The 17,134-nt window shown below is 55.9% G+C and overlaps 1 protein-coding gene across 4 annotated transcripts in view; it reads left to right on the plus strand.

Moving 5' to 3' along the window:
- SSU72 (SSU72 homolog, RNA polymerase II CTD phosphatase) overlaps positions 1–17,134 on the plus strand; it is a 33,591-nt gene extending 16,457 nt beyond the window's left edge. The window contains exons 3-5 of one of the 4 annotated variants that reach the window (XM_017882522.1): positions 13,982–14,121; positions 14,960–15,078; positions 16,643–17,134. In XM_017882522.1, the coding sequence (XP_017738011.1) occupies positions 13,982–14,121; positions 14,960–15,078; positions 16,643–16,744 (361 nt within the window). In that variant the 3' untranslated portion in view covers positions 16,745–17,134. The other 3 variants (XM_017882521.1, XM_017882519.1, XM_017882520.1) reach the window with 3 other exon arrangements.

Genomic DNA, 17,134 nt, shown 5'->3' on the forward strand with positions numbered 1-17,134 from the left:
ATTACAGGTGCGGCGTACCACCACGCCTGGCTAATTTTGGTATTTTTAGTAGAGATGGGATTTCACCATGTTGGCCAGACTTGTCTCAAAACTCCTGACCTCAGGTGATCCACCTTTTTTGGCCTTCCAAAGTTTTGAGATGACAGGTGTGAGCCACTGTGTCCGGCCCCATGTGTGTATGCTAATCCAGATAAATAGTTTAATTCCCAAAAAGGAAATGCTGATGTGAAACTTTAGTTATTTATTTACTTACTGTTTTGAGACGGAGTCTCACTCTGTCTCCCAGGCTGGAGTGCAGTGGTGCGATCTCCGCTCACTGCAAGCTCTGCCTCCTGGTTTCACGCCGTTCTCCTGCCTCAGCCTCCTGAGTAGCTGGGACTACAGATGCCCGCCACCACGCCTGGCTGATTTTTTGTATTTTTAGTGGAGACAGGGTTTCACCGTGTTAGCCAGGATGGTCTCGATCTAACCTTGTGATCCACCTGCCTTGGCCTCCCAAAGTGCTGGAATTACAGGCTTGAGCCACCATGCCCTGCCGAAACTTTTAAAAAGAGACGGTCTTGCTGTCTTGCCCAGGCTGGAGTTGGAGTGCAATGGTGTGATCAAGACTCACTGAAGCCTCTTGGGCTAAAGTGATCCTCCTGCCTCAGTTTCCTGAGTAGCTGAGATTCCTGGCTCTTCTTTGTACTTTTTGTAGAGGTGGAGTCTTGCTATGTTGCCTAGACTGGCCTCCAACTCCTGACCTCATGTGATCTGCCTGTCTTGGCCTCCCAAAGTGCTGGGATTACAGATGTGAGCTACCATGCCCAGCCCAGAAATGATCTTTTTTTTTTTTTTTTTGAGACAGAGTCTTACTCTGTCACCTAGGCTGGAGTGCAGTGGCACAATCTCGGCTCACTGCAAGCTCCACCTCCCGTATTCATGACATTCTCCTGCCTCAGCCTCCGAGTAGCTGGAACTACAGGCACCTGCCAGCATGCCCAGCTAATTTTGTTTGTGTTTTTAGTAGAGATGGGGTTTCACTGTGTTAGCCAGGACGGTCTTGATCTCCTGACCTTGTGATCCATTCGCCTCGGCCTACCAAAGTGCTGGGATTACAGGCGTGAGCCACTGCACCCGGCCTTTATTTTATGTTTTGAGTCTTGCACTGTTGCTCGGGTTGGAGTGCAGTGGCGTGATCTCGGCTCACTGCAACCTTCACCTCCCAGGTTCAAATGATTCTCCTGCCTCAGCCTCCCGAGTAGCTAGGATTATAGGCAGCAGCTGTGTTTTAAAATAATTTTGAGAAGGTATTTGTCAAACAAATGAATGTGTTCCTAAGCTAGACACCGATTCCCAGAGAAACTCTGATCTTGGGTTTTAAAAAAGCATTCATGCCGGCCGGGCGCAGTGGCTCACGCCTGTAATCCCAGCACTTTGGGAGGCTGAGGCGGGTGAATTACAAGGTCAGGAGATCAAGAGCATCCTGGCTAACATGGTGAAACCCCGTCTCTACTAAAGAAAAAAATATAAAAAATTAGCTGGGCGTGGTGGCGGGTGCCTGTAGTCCCAGCTACTCGGGAGGCTGAGGCAGGAGAATGGCGTGAACCTGGGAGGCAGAGCTTACAGTGAGCCGAGATCGCGCCCCTGCACTCCAGCCTGGGCGACAGAGGGAGACTCTGTGTCAAAAAAAAAAAAAGCATTCATGCTAAAATGTAAATTATAGCCTTAAGATATTTCAGATAAGGCCAGAGATACTGGCCTGCTCTGCTCATCAGAGACGGCAGAGGTAGAACGGAACTGATTGGCTGAGGTAGTCGCTGGTGGTCAGTTGAGGGTCTGGACAGAATAGAGCTGTGCTGTGCCGTCATCTTCAAGAGCTAGCCCAGGGTCCGGACCGACAAGCCTGTGAGTTTTCACCTAGTCTGCAGCAGGTGAGATGCTGTTTGCAAAGTGGTTTTGTGGTGGCTGCAGACGCAAGGCCGTGGTGGACCCCCCAGAGCTGGCCTTAGCCTTGCATGGCTCTGCGTTGAGGCTGTGGTTACAGTTGGGTGCCCAGCAGCTCCAGAGATGGCCATGAGACCTTTTCCAGGGGTTCCTGAGTTCTGTTTGTGCAGCCTCTGTGGTTTGCCAAAAAGCATTCTCTATCAAAATGAATTTTTTTTTTTTTCTTGAGACAGTTTTTGCCCAGGCTAGAGTGCAGTGGTGTGGTCTCAGCTCACTGCAAGCTCTGCTTCCCGGGTTTAAGTGATTCTCCTGCCTCAGCCACCCCCGGTAGCTGGGATTACAGGCACCTGCCACCATGTCTGGCTAATTTTTTGTAGTTTTAGCAGATGGGTTTCACCATGTTCAAGTGATTCTCCTGCCTCAACCTCCTGAGTAGCTGGGACTACAGACACATGCCACCACACCTGGCTAGTTCTTATGTATTCTTAGTAAAGACAGAGTTTAGCTGTGTGAACCAGAATGGTCTCCATCTCCTGACTTTGTGATCTGTCCGCTTTGGCCTCCCAAAGTGCTGAGATTACAGGCATGAGCCACAGTGCCCGGCCAAACTTTTTATATTTTTCTTAGAGATGGGGTTTTGCCATGTTGGCCAGGCTGGTCTCAAATTCCTGGCCTCAAGTGATCCACCTGCCTTGGTCTCCCATAGTGCTGGGATTACAGGAGTGAGCCACCACGCCTGGCCTCAAGTGAATTTATTTTTTTGAGACAGGGTCTTGCTCTGTCTTTGATGCTGGAGTTCAGTGGCACCATCATGGCTCCCTGTAGCCTCATGTCCCTGAGCTCAAACAGTCCTCCCACCTCAGCCTCCTGAGTAGCTGGGACTGCAGGCATGAGCCACCAGGCCTGGCCTGATTTTTTTTTTTTTTTTTGAGATGGAGTCTAGCTCTATTGCCCAGGCTAAAGTGCAGTGGCGCGATCTTGGCTCACTGCAAGCTCCGCCTCCCGGGTTCCCGCCATTCTCTTGCCTCAGCCTCCCCAGTAGCTGGGATTACAGGCGCCCGCCACTGCGCCCGGCTAATTTTTTTTATATTTTTAGTAGAGATGGGGTTTCACCCTGTTAGCCAGGATGGTCTCGATCTCCTGACCTCGTGATCCACCCGTCTTGGCCTCCCAAAGTGCTGGGATTACAGGCGTGAGCCACCGCGTCCGGCCCTGATTTTTTCATGTTTAGTAGAAAGGTTTCACCATGTTGCCCAGGCTGGTCTTGGACTCCTGAGCTCGAGCAGTCTGCCTGCCTTGGCCTCCCAGAATGCTGGGGTTACACGTATGAGCCACTGTGCCCAGCCCAAATGTATTTCTTGATAGGCTGATGTGGAAGCAGTAGCGGGCAAGCTTGTGACGTAGGGTGGTGAGTGGATCCCAGTGCATTCAGGGGTCCCAGAGCATAGCGCTTTGCACAGCCGTGGTCGGTTCACCTGCCTTTCTCACCCCATCTTGCATTCGGAGCTGCTGTCCACACCTGTGGCACGCTTGGGTGTTCTTGTCACCCACATGCACGATACTCCCTCCAGACGGGCATGCCACAGCCGCTGCCTGGCCCCTGCAGCACTGGTTCTTCCTTTCTTGGCCGAGGTGCCGCTGCCGAGGCTGTTGGCATCTGGGTCAGCGCCCTCGGCAGTCACTGTGCTGAGCTGCAGCTCTGTCCTCCCTGGAGCGAGGCTCCCGGGAGCTCCACCAGCACCGCCAAGGCTGTCTCATCCCTGCCACGCACCAGGACCGCAGAGACCGGAGCCTCCTGTGTTGGTGCTTTGTGTTCTGCCGTGGAAACGGATTGACCCAGCTCTACCCTGACCTTTGATACCTCTGCCCTCCCCTCTGAGGTGGGGAATCTTCTGTGTCTGTGGCAGGGGCACGGCTGTCGGGTTCTGCATGTTCCTGTGTGTCCCATCCCCCCGTGGGTGTGTCTGTCGGGGCAGCAGCACTTGGCGTGCTCTGGGAGGAGTCATACGTGCAGGGAAGATGGTGTGGCCTTTCCGGGGAAGGACCACGGCTTCCACGGAGCCAGGAACACCTTCAAGAGACTTGATGTCAAGGAAGCCTCTGCTCCCATCCACGGTTTGCCAAGGAGAGGCCAAGGGCGGTGGTTGGGGGTGCGTGGGGCTGGCGCCGGCAGCAGCTGACCCAAGATGGTGCTGGGCTAGCCATGGCTCTTGTTCTGATGGCCCAGTGCCTGTGGCCAGCATGCTGCACCCGACGTGGCTTTTCTTCAGGCCGTGGTGGGACAGTGTGTGGTCCCTGGTGCCAGCCACACCGGCATGGCAGTGCCTGTGGGTGCCCTTTCACGTCCCCCATGACTCCGAGAGGGGCCTGGGCCTCATAGCAGGGCAGTGTGGCCCCGGCCTCTCTGGGCTCTCCTGTGGGATGGGTAGCTGGGGACGGCTGCGCTCATTCTAACTCCCCAGGATGCTCTGGTCCCACTAAGGCCCCTAAGGAGTGAAAGGAGAAAATGTTGGTAAAGAAAAGCGGTACCGAGCTCTGTTTGGGGCGTTTCCTGGTGTGTCCTGGCACCTTGGGACCTGGGTGGTTTATCCCAAGAGCAGCCACGTCATATGGGTGTGGGTGGGCGGCGAGGGCTCATGGGGACCCCTGAGTGGTCCCGATCTGCCTCGTGCTCAGCTTCGTTTTTTGCTGATGGTGAATCTCAGACCCGCTCCTCTCCCTGGGGCTGCACCTCCTCCTCATTTCTCTTCAGAGGCCCTGGGCGCTGATCCGTGGTCTCCGTGGCCACCTCACGTCCCCCAGACCTGCTGAGTTCTCACCACTGACATAGCCTGGTGGTCCCCAGGAGGATCGCTGCTGGGGACAGTCCGTAGTGACCACTGGTCTCTGGATGGGGTCTTTACCCTCCCGGCGACAGTCCATAGTGACCACTGGTCTCTGGATGGGGTCTTTATCCTCCGTTTTTCAGTAGACAGTTCAGCTGCATTGTTAGGAGAATGTCGCGCTGCCAGCGTCCTTCAGACGGGGCCTGCCCCAGTGCATCCGACAGAGACGGAGTCTCGCTGTGTCCCCAGGCTGGAGTGCAGTGGCATGGTCTCGGCTCACTGCCAGCGCCGCCTCCCAGGTTCACACCATTCTTCCACGTCAGCCTCCTGAGCAGCTGGGACTACAGGCGCCTGCCACCACGCTGGCTAATTTTTTTTTTGGTATGTTTAGTAGAGACAGGGTTTCACCATGTTAGCCAGGATGGTCTCAATCTCCTGATCTCACGATCCACTGGCCTCGGCCTCCCGCAGCGCTGGGATTACAGGCATGAGCCACCGTGCCCAGCCACACCTGGCTAATTTTTTGTATTTTAGTACAAAATACAAAACGGGTTTCAACATGTTAGCCAGGATGGTCTTGATCTCCTGACCTCATGAGCCACTGTGTCCAGCCGACAACTTTTTTTTTTTCAAAAGGTTGTCTTCCGAAGCTGAATTTCCTGGTAAAACAACTACTGTATTACTATTTTTTAATAATAACTAAATAGCTGGAACGTCCTGGGGTAGAGATAAGAAATCCCTTATGTTCTTTCTGCTGAGGGGGCACAGAGAGGCCGAGCCGGAGACCCTTCTCGGCTGACAGCAGTGCTGAGGGTGAGACTGCAGTTACAGATCCAGGGTTTCTGTCCAGAGTGAAGCTGCAGACCCCACGGGGCCATAGTGCAAAGATCGGCTTTCCTCCAACTAGAGTGTTTCGGGTTTAGTCTGGTTTTGTGTTGGAGAATAATTCACAATTTAAGAACTTTTTCTTGAAAACTTTAAAAGTAATTTTTTTTTTTTTTTTTGTTGAGACGGAGTCTCACTCTGTCGCCCAGGCTTGAGTGCAGTGGTGCGATCTTGGCTCACTGCAAACTCCGCCTCCCAGGTTCACGCCATCCTCCTGCCTTGGCGTCCCGAGTAGCTGGGATTACAGGCGCCCGCCACCACACCCGGCTAATTTTTTGTATTAGTAGAGACGGGGTTTCACCGTGTTAGCCAGGATGGTCTCAATCTCCTGACAAGTTTCACTCTTGTCACCCAGGCTGGAGTGCAGTGGCGCAATCTCGACTCACTGCAGCCTCCACCTCCTGGGTTCAAATAATTCTCCTGCTTCAGCCTCCCAAGTAGCTAGGATTACAGGCATTAACTACCATTTCTGGCTAAGTTTTGTATTTTTAGTAGAGATGGAGTTTCGCCATATTGACCAGGCTGTTCTCAAACTCCTGACCTCAAGTGATCCACCTGCCTCGGCCTCCCAAAGCGCTGGGATTCCAGGAGTGAGCCTCCGCGCCCAACCAGTCCACCATTTTTGTTACCTCCGAGTCTGCTAAGCCTCAGTCTGATGAGGCAGTGTGTGGTGATGCCGTCTGTGGGGCTTCCTCCTCAGGGTGACTGAAAGAGTTGAGGCAGGAGACACTGTCCTGAGGGCCATGGAGAGCGGTCACTTGCAGGCAGATGGCCCTGCCCTGGAGCTCGGGCTCTGAGCTGGGGGCTCAGGAGGAAGCACCCTCTGGGCGTGGGGAACAGCTCAGGCACCAAGACCCTGGTAGAAGGTGCTGTCAGTCACACCAGATCATTTTTCAGGAGGCCCCAAAATCGAAGGGGGTCCCAGGCAGGTTCCTGCTCCCTGACGTTTCACCTCAGTGCCAGCACCTCCCGGTCCCTGAGGAGGAGGCCGCACAGGGGCCGTCACAGAAACTGCAGAGTCTCACTTCCGTAAGTACCAGTTTGTGGGGAGTGGTTTCCTTTGAGAAAATGGGACAGCCTAGTTCTCTGGTTTTCCCAGGGCCTCTTGAAGTGACCTCAGCTCCCTGTGCAGGTGCCGTTGAGGGAGCAGAGGGCTTTGCAGAGCCATCCGTGGCCCCGCGTCCATGCGGCCAGCGTGAGGTGGCCTGTCCTGGGGCAGCCGGCACCCTCCAGAGCATCTGCTGCTGCCCACTCGTGGCAGTGTGCCAGGTCGGAGCACTGGTCAGCTTCATACTCGGTTTCCAGGGGAGTTGCTGATACATTAGTGGAAGATGTGGGGGTGCCTGCTTGGGGATCCCCTGAGTTGGAATGTTCCTGATGAGTTTAGGGGCTGACTTTCCTGTGCTGTGTTGCTTTATGGACAGGATCTGAGTCACTGGGCTGCCCACACCGGACCGTTCTTGGGAAAGGTGGTGGGTGGCCTGGAGTGGCCCTGCCTGTGTGGGGTGAGCACAGGCCTCGGGCCCTGCCACCCTCCCTCAGGCCCTCAGGGTGATGTGATGATGGGCAAAATGTTCAGGATGTCCCTGGACATGGGTGCTGTGTCTCACGTGGGTTTGGGGCAGAGATAGGTTGGGCCGTTGGTGTCCACAAATTGCGACCCTGGTCAAGAAAGGCTGGCGGGTAGGATGGGAGCTCAGGAAGCAGTGCCCAGCTCAGCAGCTGCCAGGCTCCCCCTCCCTGACCAGCGGGGATGGGCTCAGCAGCGGTCAGGCTCCCCTCCCTGACCAGCAGGAATGGGCTCCGGGAAACCTGAGTGTGCAGGTCGCATTTGGTGCAGCTGGCGCACACACGTAGATAGATTTGATTGCAAGTGAAATTGACTTTGTAGTTCTCAATTCATTTTTTGCTGGTTTTAGCACAACCAAAGCAGCTTGGGGGCTGTGATTTGGGGAGAAACTGCCCAGCGCATCTGCTCAGGGCCTCACCCTGCTGCTGTTCCCTTTGTGGCCTCTGGGGTCCCCCCTGTGCCTGGCAGGCTGGAGAGCTGTAGGCCACACACTCAGTGTCTTTCCTGTGGGGCTTATTTTTCTAGTTTTCATTACTGTGTTTTCATTCCTACAAATGGTGCTATTTATACGTCCTGCAGCCCCGGGAGACGTGTGTGGCTTCTCCATGGCAGGGACTGCAGTCTTGTTTCTGCCCGCAGGGAGCACGTGTCTGTCCAGATCCAGTGTGTGCTTCAGGCTTTGCCTGGGGTGTGGACATTTAACCCACGTGGAAGGTCCCCGTGCAGCTGGCCTGGGGAAGCAGCCAGGCCTGCTCTGCCCTGTAGGGGTTGGTGAGGGTTCAGGCAACCTAGGGGCGCTGGCAGGACGGGAGCTGTCTTGGTGATGGGTGTGTCCACAGCAGAAATGTGGGCCACACACAGCCCAGCGTAAGAAGAGTTCCTAGACCATGAGATGCCCCAAGGGTCTATGCACCCGGCCCAGCAGGGAGGGGAGGGTGTGTGGTGGGTGATGGTTCAGTGGAGGGTTGGTGGGCACAACCTTCCTGCTGATGAACCACCAGGCCTTCTGGCCAGCACCAGTCCGTGGTGCAGCATCCTGCCCTGCCCTCACCATCCCTGGCTCCGGCAGGCTTGTTCTCCCTGGTGTGGTGCTTTGCTAAACCTCCGCCCTCCCTCCATCTTCCACAACAGAACACTGCTGAGGCTCTGCTAGGTGGGATCACTGCCTTGTCCCGACTCCCTGGGCCCGGGACCATCCTTGGCAGGCACTTGAGGGGTGCCAGCAGCCCGGGGCCCGGAGCTCAAAGTCCTGTGGGGTCTGGGGAGAGGCAAGGGCCCAGGCACTGATTCTCTGAGTGCTGGCAAAGGGCCTGTGGTGTCCACTGGTGTCTGGGAATTGATGGAGGGTCAAAAGCATTAGACTTAACCAAGAAAGTCATGGTTAGGGTTCAACTCATGTCAGCTGAAAATTGCCTGAATTAAAACTGAACAAACGTGCCTCAACTCAAAAGAAAAGAGCAGATATTCAGAATAACACACTGCGAGGAACCCTGAAGAGTGGCCCTTCTGAGGCACCAGCTGCCCCCCCGGGCTGGCGTGGAGGATGGCGGGAGTTGTCTGCAGGTTGGGTGCCATGTGGGCTCTGTCTGGATGCCGTGATTTTTATATATATATTCATTATATAATTATTTAATACTAATATAATATTTTTTTTTTTTTTTTTTTTTTTTTTTTTTTTTTTTTTTGAGACACTCTTGCTCTCTGAGGCTGGAGTGTAGTGATGTGATCTTGGCTCCTGGCAGTCGCCACCTCCTGGGTTCAAGGTTCAAGTGATTCTCGTGCCTCAGCCTCCGAAGTAGCTGGAATCACAGGTGTCCACCACCACGCCCAGCTAACTTTTGTATTTTTAGTAGAGAAGACAGGGTTTCTCCATCTTTGTTTTTTTGAGACAGAGTCTTGCTTTTGTCACCCAGGCTGTAGTATAATGGTGTGATCTCGACTCACCGAAACCTCCACCTCCCGGGTCCAAGCTGTTCTGCTCAGCCTCCTGAGTAGCTGGGACTACAGGCGCCCGCCACCACACTCGGCTAATTTTTTTTGTATTTTTAGTACAGACGGGATTTCACCATGTTCGCCAGGATGGTCTCGATCTCCTGACCTTGTGATCCGCCCGCCTTGGCCTCCCAAAGTGCTGGGATTACAGGCGTGAGCCACCGCGCCCGGCCATAATTTTTGTACTTTTGGTAGAGTTGGGTTTTTGCCATATTGGCCAGGCTGGTCTCGAACTCCTGACCTCAGATAAGCCGTCTGCCTCTGCCTCCCAAAGTGCTGGGATTGTAAGTGTGAGCCATCGTGCCTGGCTGCAGCCTTTTCTTGTTTCTTGTTTTTTTTTTTTTTTGATAGGTTCTCTGTTGTTTTTTTTACGCTAGAGTGCAGTGGCATGATGTCTGCTCACTGTAGCCTCAACCTCTTAGGCTCAAGCGATCCTCCCACCTCAGCCTCCCTATTAGCTGGCATTACAGGCTTATGACCCACACTGGCTAAATTTTTATTTTGATTTTTTATTTATTTATTTTTCCAAGAGTCTTGCTCTGTCACCCAGGCTGGAGCGCAGTGGCACGATCTCTACTCACTGCAATCTCTGCCTCCCGGGTTCAAGTCATTCTCCTGCCTCAGCCCCTCGAATAGCTGGGATTACAGGTGCGCACCATCATGCCCAGCTAATTTTTGTATTTTTAGTAGAAATGGGATTTCCCCATGGTGGCCAGGCTGGTAATTTTTTATTTTTTGTAGAGGCAGGATTTCTCTGTTGCTCTGTGTGGACAGGAAGCTTAGTTTGTTTCTCTGATGGTTAGTCCCCCGCAGAATTTTAACACGATTCGGTATTGAGGACACTTTCTGTTGTGTGAGACAATATTCCAGATCTCTCTGGGTCCTTCCTGGATTCAAGGGATCCTCCTGCCTTGGCCTCCCGAGTAGCTGGGACCACAGGTGTGTGTCACAGCCCAAGGTCTCTAGCACAAGCCTTGTTCTGCCATCCCCAGACTCAGGAGACGGTGCAGCCACACGCCGGGGGAGGGTTCCAGACGTCACTGTGGGGCGGGAGTGACGCCACTGGGGCAGGGAGGGCCAGGACGTTGCTCATGCTGGCTGGCGGCCGCTTGGCATTGGCCACGCACACTCTACCCACGGGAATCTCACTCAAGGGTCTGATGGGCCAGCTTCTGTTTCCGCCACCGTCCAGAAGGCCTCCGGGGTGAGTGGGAGGCTGCAGCCCTGGCTGGGTGGACGGAGCCGCCCCTGTGCGTAGCCGCTTGTCCTTTCTCACTGCGGTCCACATGGAAGCCAGGGCAGAGGAGGGGCCTGCCCACTGCACCCCCCGCCCCCAGCAACCCCCCCACCGTGGCTGCCACATCTCGCTTCCGGACAATTTTCTTGGCCCATTCCTGAGAGTTTCTTTCTTTTCTTTTCTTTTTTTTTTTGAGATGGAGTCTCGCTCTGTCGCCCAGGCTGGAGTGCGGTGGCGCCATCTCCACTCACTGCAAGCTCCACCTCCCGGGCTCACGCCATTCTCCCGCCTCAGCCTCCCGAGTAGCTGGGACCACAGGCGCCCGCCACCGCGCCCGGCTAGTTTTTTTTGTATTTTTAGTAGAGACGGGGTTTCACCGTGTTAGCCAGGATGGTCTCGATCTCCTGACCTCGTGATCCGCCCGTCTCGGCCTCCCAAAGTGCTGGGATTATCTTTCTTTTTTTTTTTTTTGAGACAGATCTTGCTCCTGTCGCCCAGGCCGGAGTGCAGGGGTGCGATTCTCCTGCCTTGGCCTCCAGAGTAGCTGGGACTAAGACGCCTGCCACCAGGCCCGGCTAATTTTTTATTTTTGGTAGAGACGGGGTTTCACCATATTGGCCAGGCTGGTCTTGAACTCCTGACCTTGTGATCCGCCTGCCTTGGCCTCCCAAAGTGCTGTGATTACAGGCGTGAGCCACTGCGCCCAGCTGGGAGTTTATTTCTTAGATGTATGTTAACTTCAGCTGAGGCTCCTGTGTGCCTGTTTCATGGCCTTTGGGTGTCGGCCATCCTCTACTGAACATGGTCCCTGAAGCTGCAGGGACTGTGCAGGGCCAGGTGTTCAGGCCAAGTGTCCAGCGGGGGCGGCTGATTCTAGGCACAGCAGGTCCTCTTCGCCTGCCCTGCCCTGGACCCTCTCTTGGCCCACTTTTCTGGATAAATTTCATGGCTATTTGGGGCCCTAGTGTGGGTCAGGCTCTCAGCCTGGTGCTGCCTTCTGCCCGGGCTGAGTCTTTCGTTTCTTCCTTTGTGGGTTCAATGTTGAACGCTTTGCGTCAGTGGGACTTCTGCTGCAGGGCCTGGGTGGTGCAGATGTCGTCAGGAAGATGGGACAGGTTCCCGTTCTGATGGCGCCTCTCTCCCCTTCCTCCCGCCCGGCAGTACTTAGGCTCTTCCTTCAGAAAGGATTTCCCCATGACTTGAAGAGCAGGCTCTCACATGCAGGCCCTAAACCTGCTCAGCCTCCCCATGGCCCTGGGAGGAGCCTGTCTATTGGAAGGCCCCACCTCGCCGGCCAGCGGCTCCTGGCCTCCCGCCTTGCTCCAAGACTTTGCCTCATGGGCACTCACTGGCCCCGTGGGTTTGCTGCTGGAGTTCAGGGGGGACCTCGCGTCCCTGTGAGCTCATGGTTCTTGCTCTTGTTGCCGAGGCTGGAGTATAGTGTCGCGATCTCAGCTCACTGCAAGTTCTGCCTCCCAGGTTCAAGCTTCTCCTGCCTTAGCCTCTTGAATAGCTGGGATTACAGGTGCGTGCCACCACGCCCGGCTAATTTTGTACTTTTAGTAGAGACGGGGTTTTACCATATTGGCCAGGCTGGTCTCAACCTCCTGACCTCAGGTGATTCACCCGCCTTGGCCTCCCAAAGTGCTGGGATCACAGGCGTGAGCCTCCGCGCTAGGCCTTTTTTGTTGTTGTTGTTGTTTTCCACGGGGAGTCTCACTCTCTCGCCCAGGCTGGAGTGCAGTGGCGTGATCTCAGCCCACTGCAACCTCCACTGCTCAGGTTCAAGCAATTCTCATGTCTCAGCCTCCCAAGTAACTGTAGCTCAGATTACAGGTGTGCGCAACGCCACCGGCCTAATTTTTGTGTTTTTAGTAAAGATGGGGTTTCACCATATTGGCCAGGTTGGTCTCGAACTCCTGACCTCAGGTGATCCATCTACCTTGGCCTCTCAACGTGCTGGGATTACAGGCTTGAGCCACCGCGCCCGGCCTCGAGCTTTTCTTTCCGCAGACTTTGATTCTCAGCGGCTAAAGGACTAAGTTCCCCAGAGATGGACCTGGGTGTCGTAACTGCTTCCAGGGGCCTCAGGGACACAGGTGGGACCCCGATGTGCAGGAAGAGACGCACATCAGGGCTGGGTGGGTGACTCCCACGCTGTGGGACCCCGATGTGCACGTCGGGGGGTGGGTGACTTCCACACTGCTGACAGTGACAGAAACCAAGGATGCAGCTCAGGGTCAGATGCCTTTTCAAGTTAAACCTTAGATCAACCACTTCAGTGTATTACAGAAACTGTTTTTGCTACCCAGGAAGGTAGTTGAGTTCACTCAGAATTCCTGAGTCAGCCAGGCTGTTTCTCTGAAAGTGGTTGCTTGTCCCCGACCATCTGGAATGGCTCAAATGCGCTCCCACAGACCACGGAGCTCATCTTTGGGGACCCAGTCTCTCTTTTTGGGGCAGTGAGCCCCCTTCCTTGGGAACCCCTGAGGCTAGGCATGGCCACTGTGAATGGTGGGAGGGTGCTCCACCCTGAGGACCCCAGAGGCTCCTGCGGCCCCTTCCTGGGACTGCTGGGGCCTGTGTGTGTCAGCGTTCGCCCAAGGCCCCCTTTCAGCTGGGCTGGATCCCGAGTGCCTTCAGGCCTCATCCTGCCTCCACCGTCCCGCAGGCAGCGAGGCTGTAGCATCTCCCGCCTCGACTGTCTTGCCCTGTTGGTCTTTGTGTCAGTGTTTTCCAGCCCGATTACTGCTGAAGCTTCATTTCTTTTTCTTTTTGAGACAGAGTCTTGCTCTGTTACCCAGGCTGGAGTGCAGTGTCACAATCTTGGCTCACTGCAACCTCCGCCTCCTGAGTAGCCGGGATGACAGGCATGTGTGTCTGTCTAATCTTTGTATTTTTAGTAGAGGCGGGGTGTCTCCATGTTGGCCAGGCTGGTCTCGAACTCCTCGACCTCAGGTGATCCGCCCACCTCGGCCTCCCAAAGGGCTGGGATCACAAGTGTGAGCCACCGCACCCAGACTGAAGCTTCCTTTCTTTGGGTTTTCCAGTGTTCTTGACTGTCGTAGCTGAGCTAGACCTGGGACTTGGTTTCTGGGTTTGCTCTGTGTCTACTGAAAGCCTGAGGTTTCGGAGCCAGCACTGCTTGGGGAGCAGAGGGCGGAAGGAGGATCCGACTGCGGACACACCGTGACTGAGGCCAAGGGCAGCTCGGGCCGCGCCAGCGGCAAGGGAAGAGGTCTGGGTAGAAGGCTTCAGATGCTAGGGGGAGGGGTGGGGGTGTCCTGCAGGCCTTGGGTCTTTTAGCAGAGTTGGGGCTCAGCGAGGAGCAAGTGCCTGCCATCGCCCGCTTTGTTTTGTTTTCTGTGGGACCTGCTGGGACCCTGGCTCACCAGGGCATGGCTCACCCCCTACAGCTGTCCAGGCCTGCGTCCCAGCTGCCCCTGCTGTGGGGCAGGGAAGGGGGCTTGGCGTCCAGGACACAGGCACTTCTAGGCTTCATACACAGATGCCTTTTCTCTGACGTTCCTTAACTCCCATGTGTAGCTATACACAGAATGGGATTTTACATATGCTGGACAGAAATAAGAGAATCAAGCCCCGACCAGAAAGGTTCCAGAACTGCAAAGACCTGTTTGATCTGATCCTCACTTGCGAAGAGAGAGTGTATGACCAGGTGGTGGAAGGTGAGGAGGTGGCTGTGCTGGGCTGGGCTCCAGCAGCTCTCACAGGGTCTGGAGATGCCTGCGGGGCCCCACCCTGACCAGCACAGCCCATCTAGAGTGGCGGGGGCAGGGGCCAGACCTGTGTGCAAAACACCCTGGAAGGCAGGCAGGGGCGCTGGCCACTGAACCACCCGTGTGCTGGCTGCGGCCTTTCGTGGGCTTGTGGGGCCTGTTTTTTGTTAGGTGTTTTTTTTTTTTTGAGACAGAGTCTTGCTCTGTTACCCAGGCTGGAGTGCAGTGGCGCAATCTCAGGTCACTGCAAGCTCCGCTTCCCGGGTTCAGGTGATTTTCCTGCCTCAGCCTCCCGAATAGCTGGGACTACAGGTGTGAGCCAACACGCCCAGCTAATGTTTGTATTTTTAGTAGAGACAGGGTTTCACCAGGTTGGCCAGGATGGTCTTGAACTCCTGACCTCAAGTGATCCACCCGTCTTGACATCCCAAAGTGCTGGGATCACAGGCGAGAGCCACTGCACGGGGTCCATTTTTCACGTGGATCGACCCTTGAGCTGGCGTGGAGCAGGGAGGGCTGCAATGCCAGCTGCGCTTCACTCCAGGACTGGCTGGTGGGTGGGGAGTCCCAGACCAGCTTTTGCTGAGTTGGAGATTTGCTGAGGTTTCCTCGAACCATCAGCTGCCTTCGGTTTGAAGCTCAGTCTTTGTGCTCCCCAATCTGCAGAGCCCAGAAACCACCGGGGCTGGGCTGGGCTGGGAGAGGGGCCGGCAGAGCCAGTGACTCAGCCGCATTGACTGCCTGTTACCTGGAGCCTCTGACGTCTGTATCACCTTGTCCCAATCAGATCTGAATTCCAGAGAACAGGAGACCTGCCAGCCCGTGCATGTGGTCAATGTGGACATCCAGGACAACCACGAGGAGGCCACCCTGGGGGCATTTCTCATCTGTGAGCTCTGCCAGTGTGTGAGTACCCGGCGGGCGCCCTGCAGAGCCGAGGCTGTGACAGGGACATGGCCGAGGCCATGACAGAGGGGCGTGGCCGAGGCCTGAGGCTGGCCCTGCTGCTTGGGGTGGGGTCTCTGCTCAGCTCGCCTGTGTCAGGGGTGCCCGCTGGTAGTTTAGAGAAAGTCACTCCCCAGCTTTGGCACAGGAGCCCCCCCGCCCCTGCCCTCTGCTCAGCGGAGAGGTGCTGCGCAGTGACCTGCCCAACACAGGCTTAGTCCGCCTCCCAGGACACAGGCTCCAGGGAACGCCTGGTACTTTGCCTCTTCCCCTTGGTGGACACAGCCCTGCTTCAGCGAGCAGAGCACGGAGCTCTCCTGGATGTGGTGCGGTCAGAGGTGTGCCCCACGTGAGCCTGGAGGCTGCCAAGGGCGCTGTGTCCGCCATCCACCCCTGGACTTGGCCTTCTGCACACCTGCCTTCCCCCGTGGGCCCTGCGTGTCCCCCTTGCACAGCGGGGCCAGAGGCACCCCAAGGCTTCTGTCGCCACCCTGCTGTGGCACGGAGGTGCTGGGCTGAGATGAAAGGACCTGCCTGAGGAGAGCCCCACGCACCGTCCCGCCTCTGCCTCTGTGATCTGTGATTTGATAACTGAAAGAAAAACAGGACAGCTTCACCGAGAGAAAACGGTGTTTGGAAAGCCAGGAGCCAGGCGGGCCGGCGCTGGGAGAAGCCGCCGTGTGGCTGCAGGGTCCTGCGCGCTGCCTGCCCACCCTGCATGCCTCCCGGTCCAGCGTGGATGCTGAAGTGCTGGGGATGGTCTTCACGATCGCCTGGCAGGAGAAAAGGCCATAGGGAAAATCTCGTCCCAGAAGTTGTTGCGTGATTTCTGCTTGGGTCACGTTGGCCAGAGCTGAGTCACAGGCCACTCCTTGCTTAGAGGCACTGGGTGCTGTCCCAGGTTGGGGACCAGGGTCAGTGGAGATGGCGAGTAACGAGCTGCCAGTGCCAGGGCAGGTGTGCTCAGGAGCCGGGCCTGCTCACTCCAGGGCAGCAGCCTTCAGCCAGGGACTCTGGTGGATGGAGGCCAGGATGCTGCCAGGACGCTCCAGTGACCAGGCTGCCCCCACCGCAGGGCATGGGTCAGGGTCCTCTCTGGGTCTCTGGGCACCGCACCTTTCCCTGCCCCCGTTTGCTCGTTGGCAGTGTGGAAGCACTGGCGGTGAGGGCGCGCTGGTGGTGAGGGCTGGTCAGCCCCGCTGTGTGCGTGTGGGCCTGAGTCCTGGCCTCCAGGTCTCAGTGCTGGGCGCCTCTCAGAATCCAGCTCCACACTCCTCCCAGCTTCAGGTTCTGTGAGGGTCGGTGGGGAGGTGGGGGCTACCTCCTGCTCCACACCAGGTGAGGGCCTGGGGCTGTCCAGGAAGCTCTCCCCTTGCAGCCTCCAGCCATCCTTGGGAGGCAGCAGTGGTGGGGTGAGGGCCTGCCCGCCACCCTGGTTTTTGCTGGCTCAGGCCTGGCGTTTCCCTGGCGATCCAGGTGTTGAGGGGGAGTGGGCAAGGCCCTCACAACAGTGCTGTCCTTGCAGATCCAGCACACGGAAGACATGGAGAACGAGATTGACGAGCTGCTGCAGGAGTTCGAGGAGAAGAGCGGCCGCACCTTTCTGCACACTGTCTGCTTCTACTGAGCCCAGCGCCCGCCTGGAGCCGCCTCTGGAGCTTCCTGTTCATACTTTTTCCTTCCTGACATTTGTTTTTACTTACAGGTGTTCTGCTGGTGACGGTAGCATTACCCAAATAAACTGTGCATATGAAATGGGAGAGGAGATGCCAGAAGGCCAGATTAAAGCAATCAAGTTTTTTCTTTCCCACTTTTACTTATGAGCGGGATATTGATTATAAAGTTTTTCTTCTTTAACCAGAACGGAAAGACGATGGTTTGTGTGCACTTCCCAATGTACCTGTGTCTCCATGTGCCCGCCTTCCCTCCCTCCTCCCCACCCGGCTGGACTGTACACAGCCCTGCTGCGGCGTGTTGGGAATGACCTGGAATTGTCAATAAACAGATGCTGCTGTCA

This window comes from Rhinopithecus bieti, unplaced genomic scaffold, assembly GCF_001698545.2.
Source record: "Rhinopithecus bieti isolate Rb0 unplaced genomic scaffold, ASM169854v2 scaffold_13351, whole genome shotgun sequence".
In the NCBI taxonomy this organism is placed as follows: domain Eukaryota; kingdom Metazoa; phylum Chordata; class Mammalia; order Primates; family Cercopithecidae; genus Rhinopithecus; species Rhinopithecus bieti.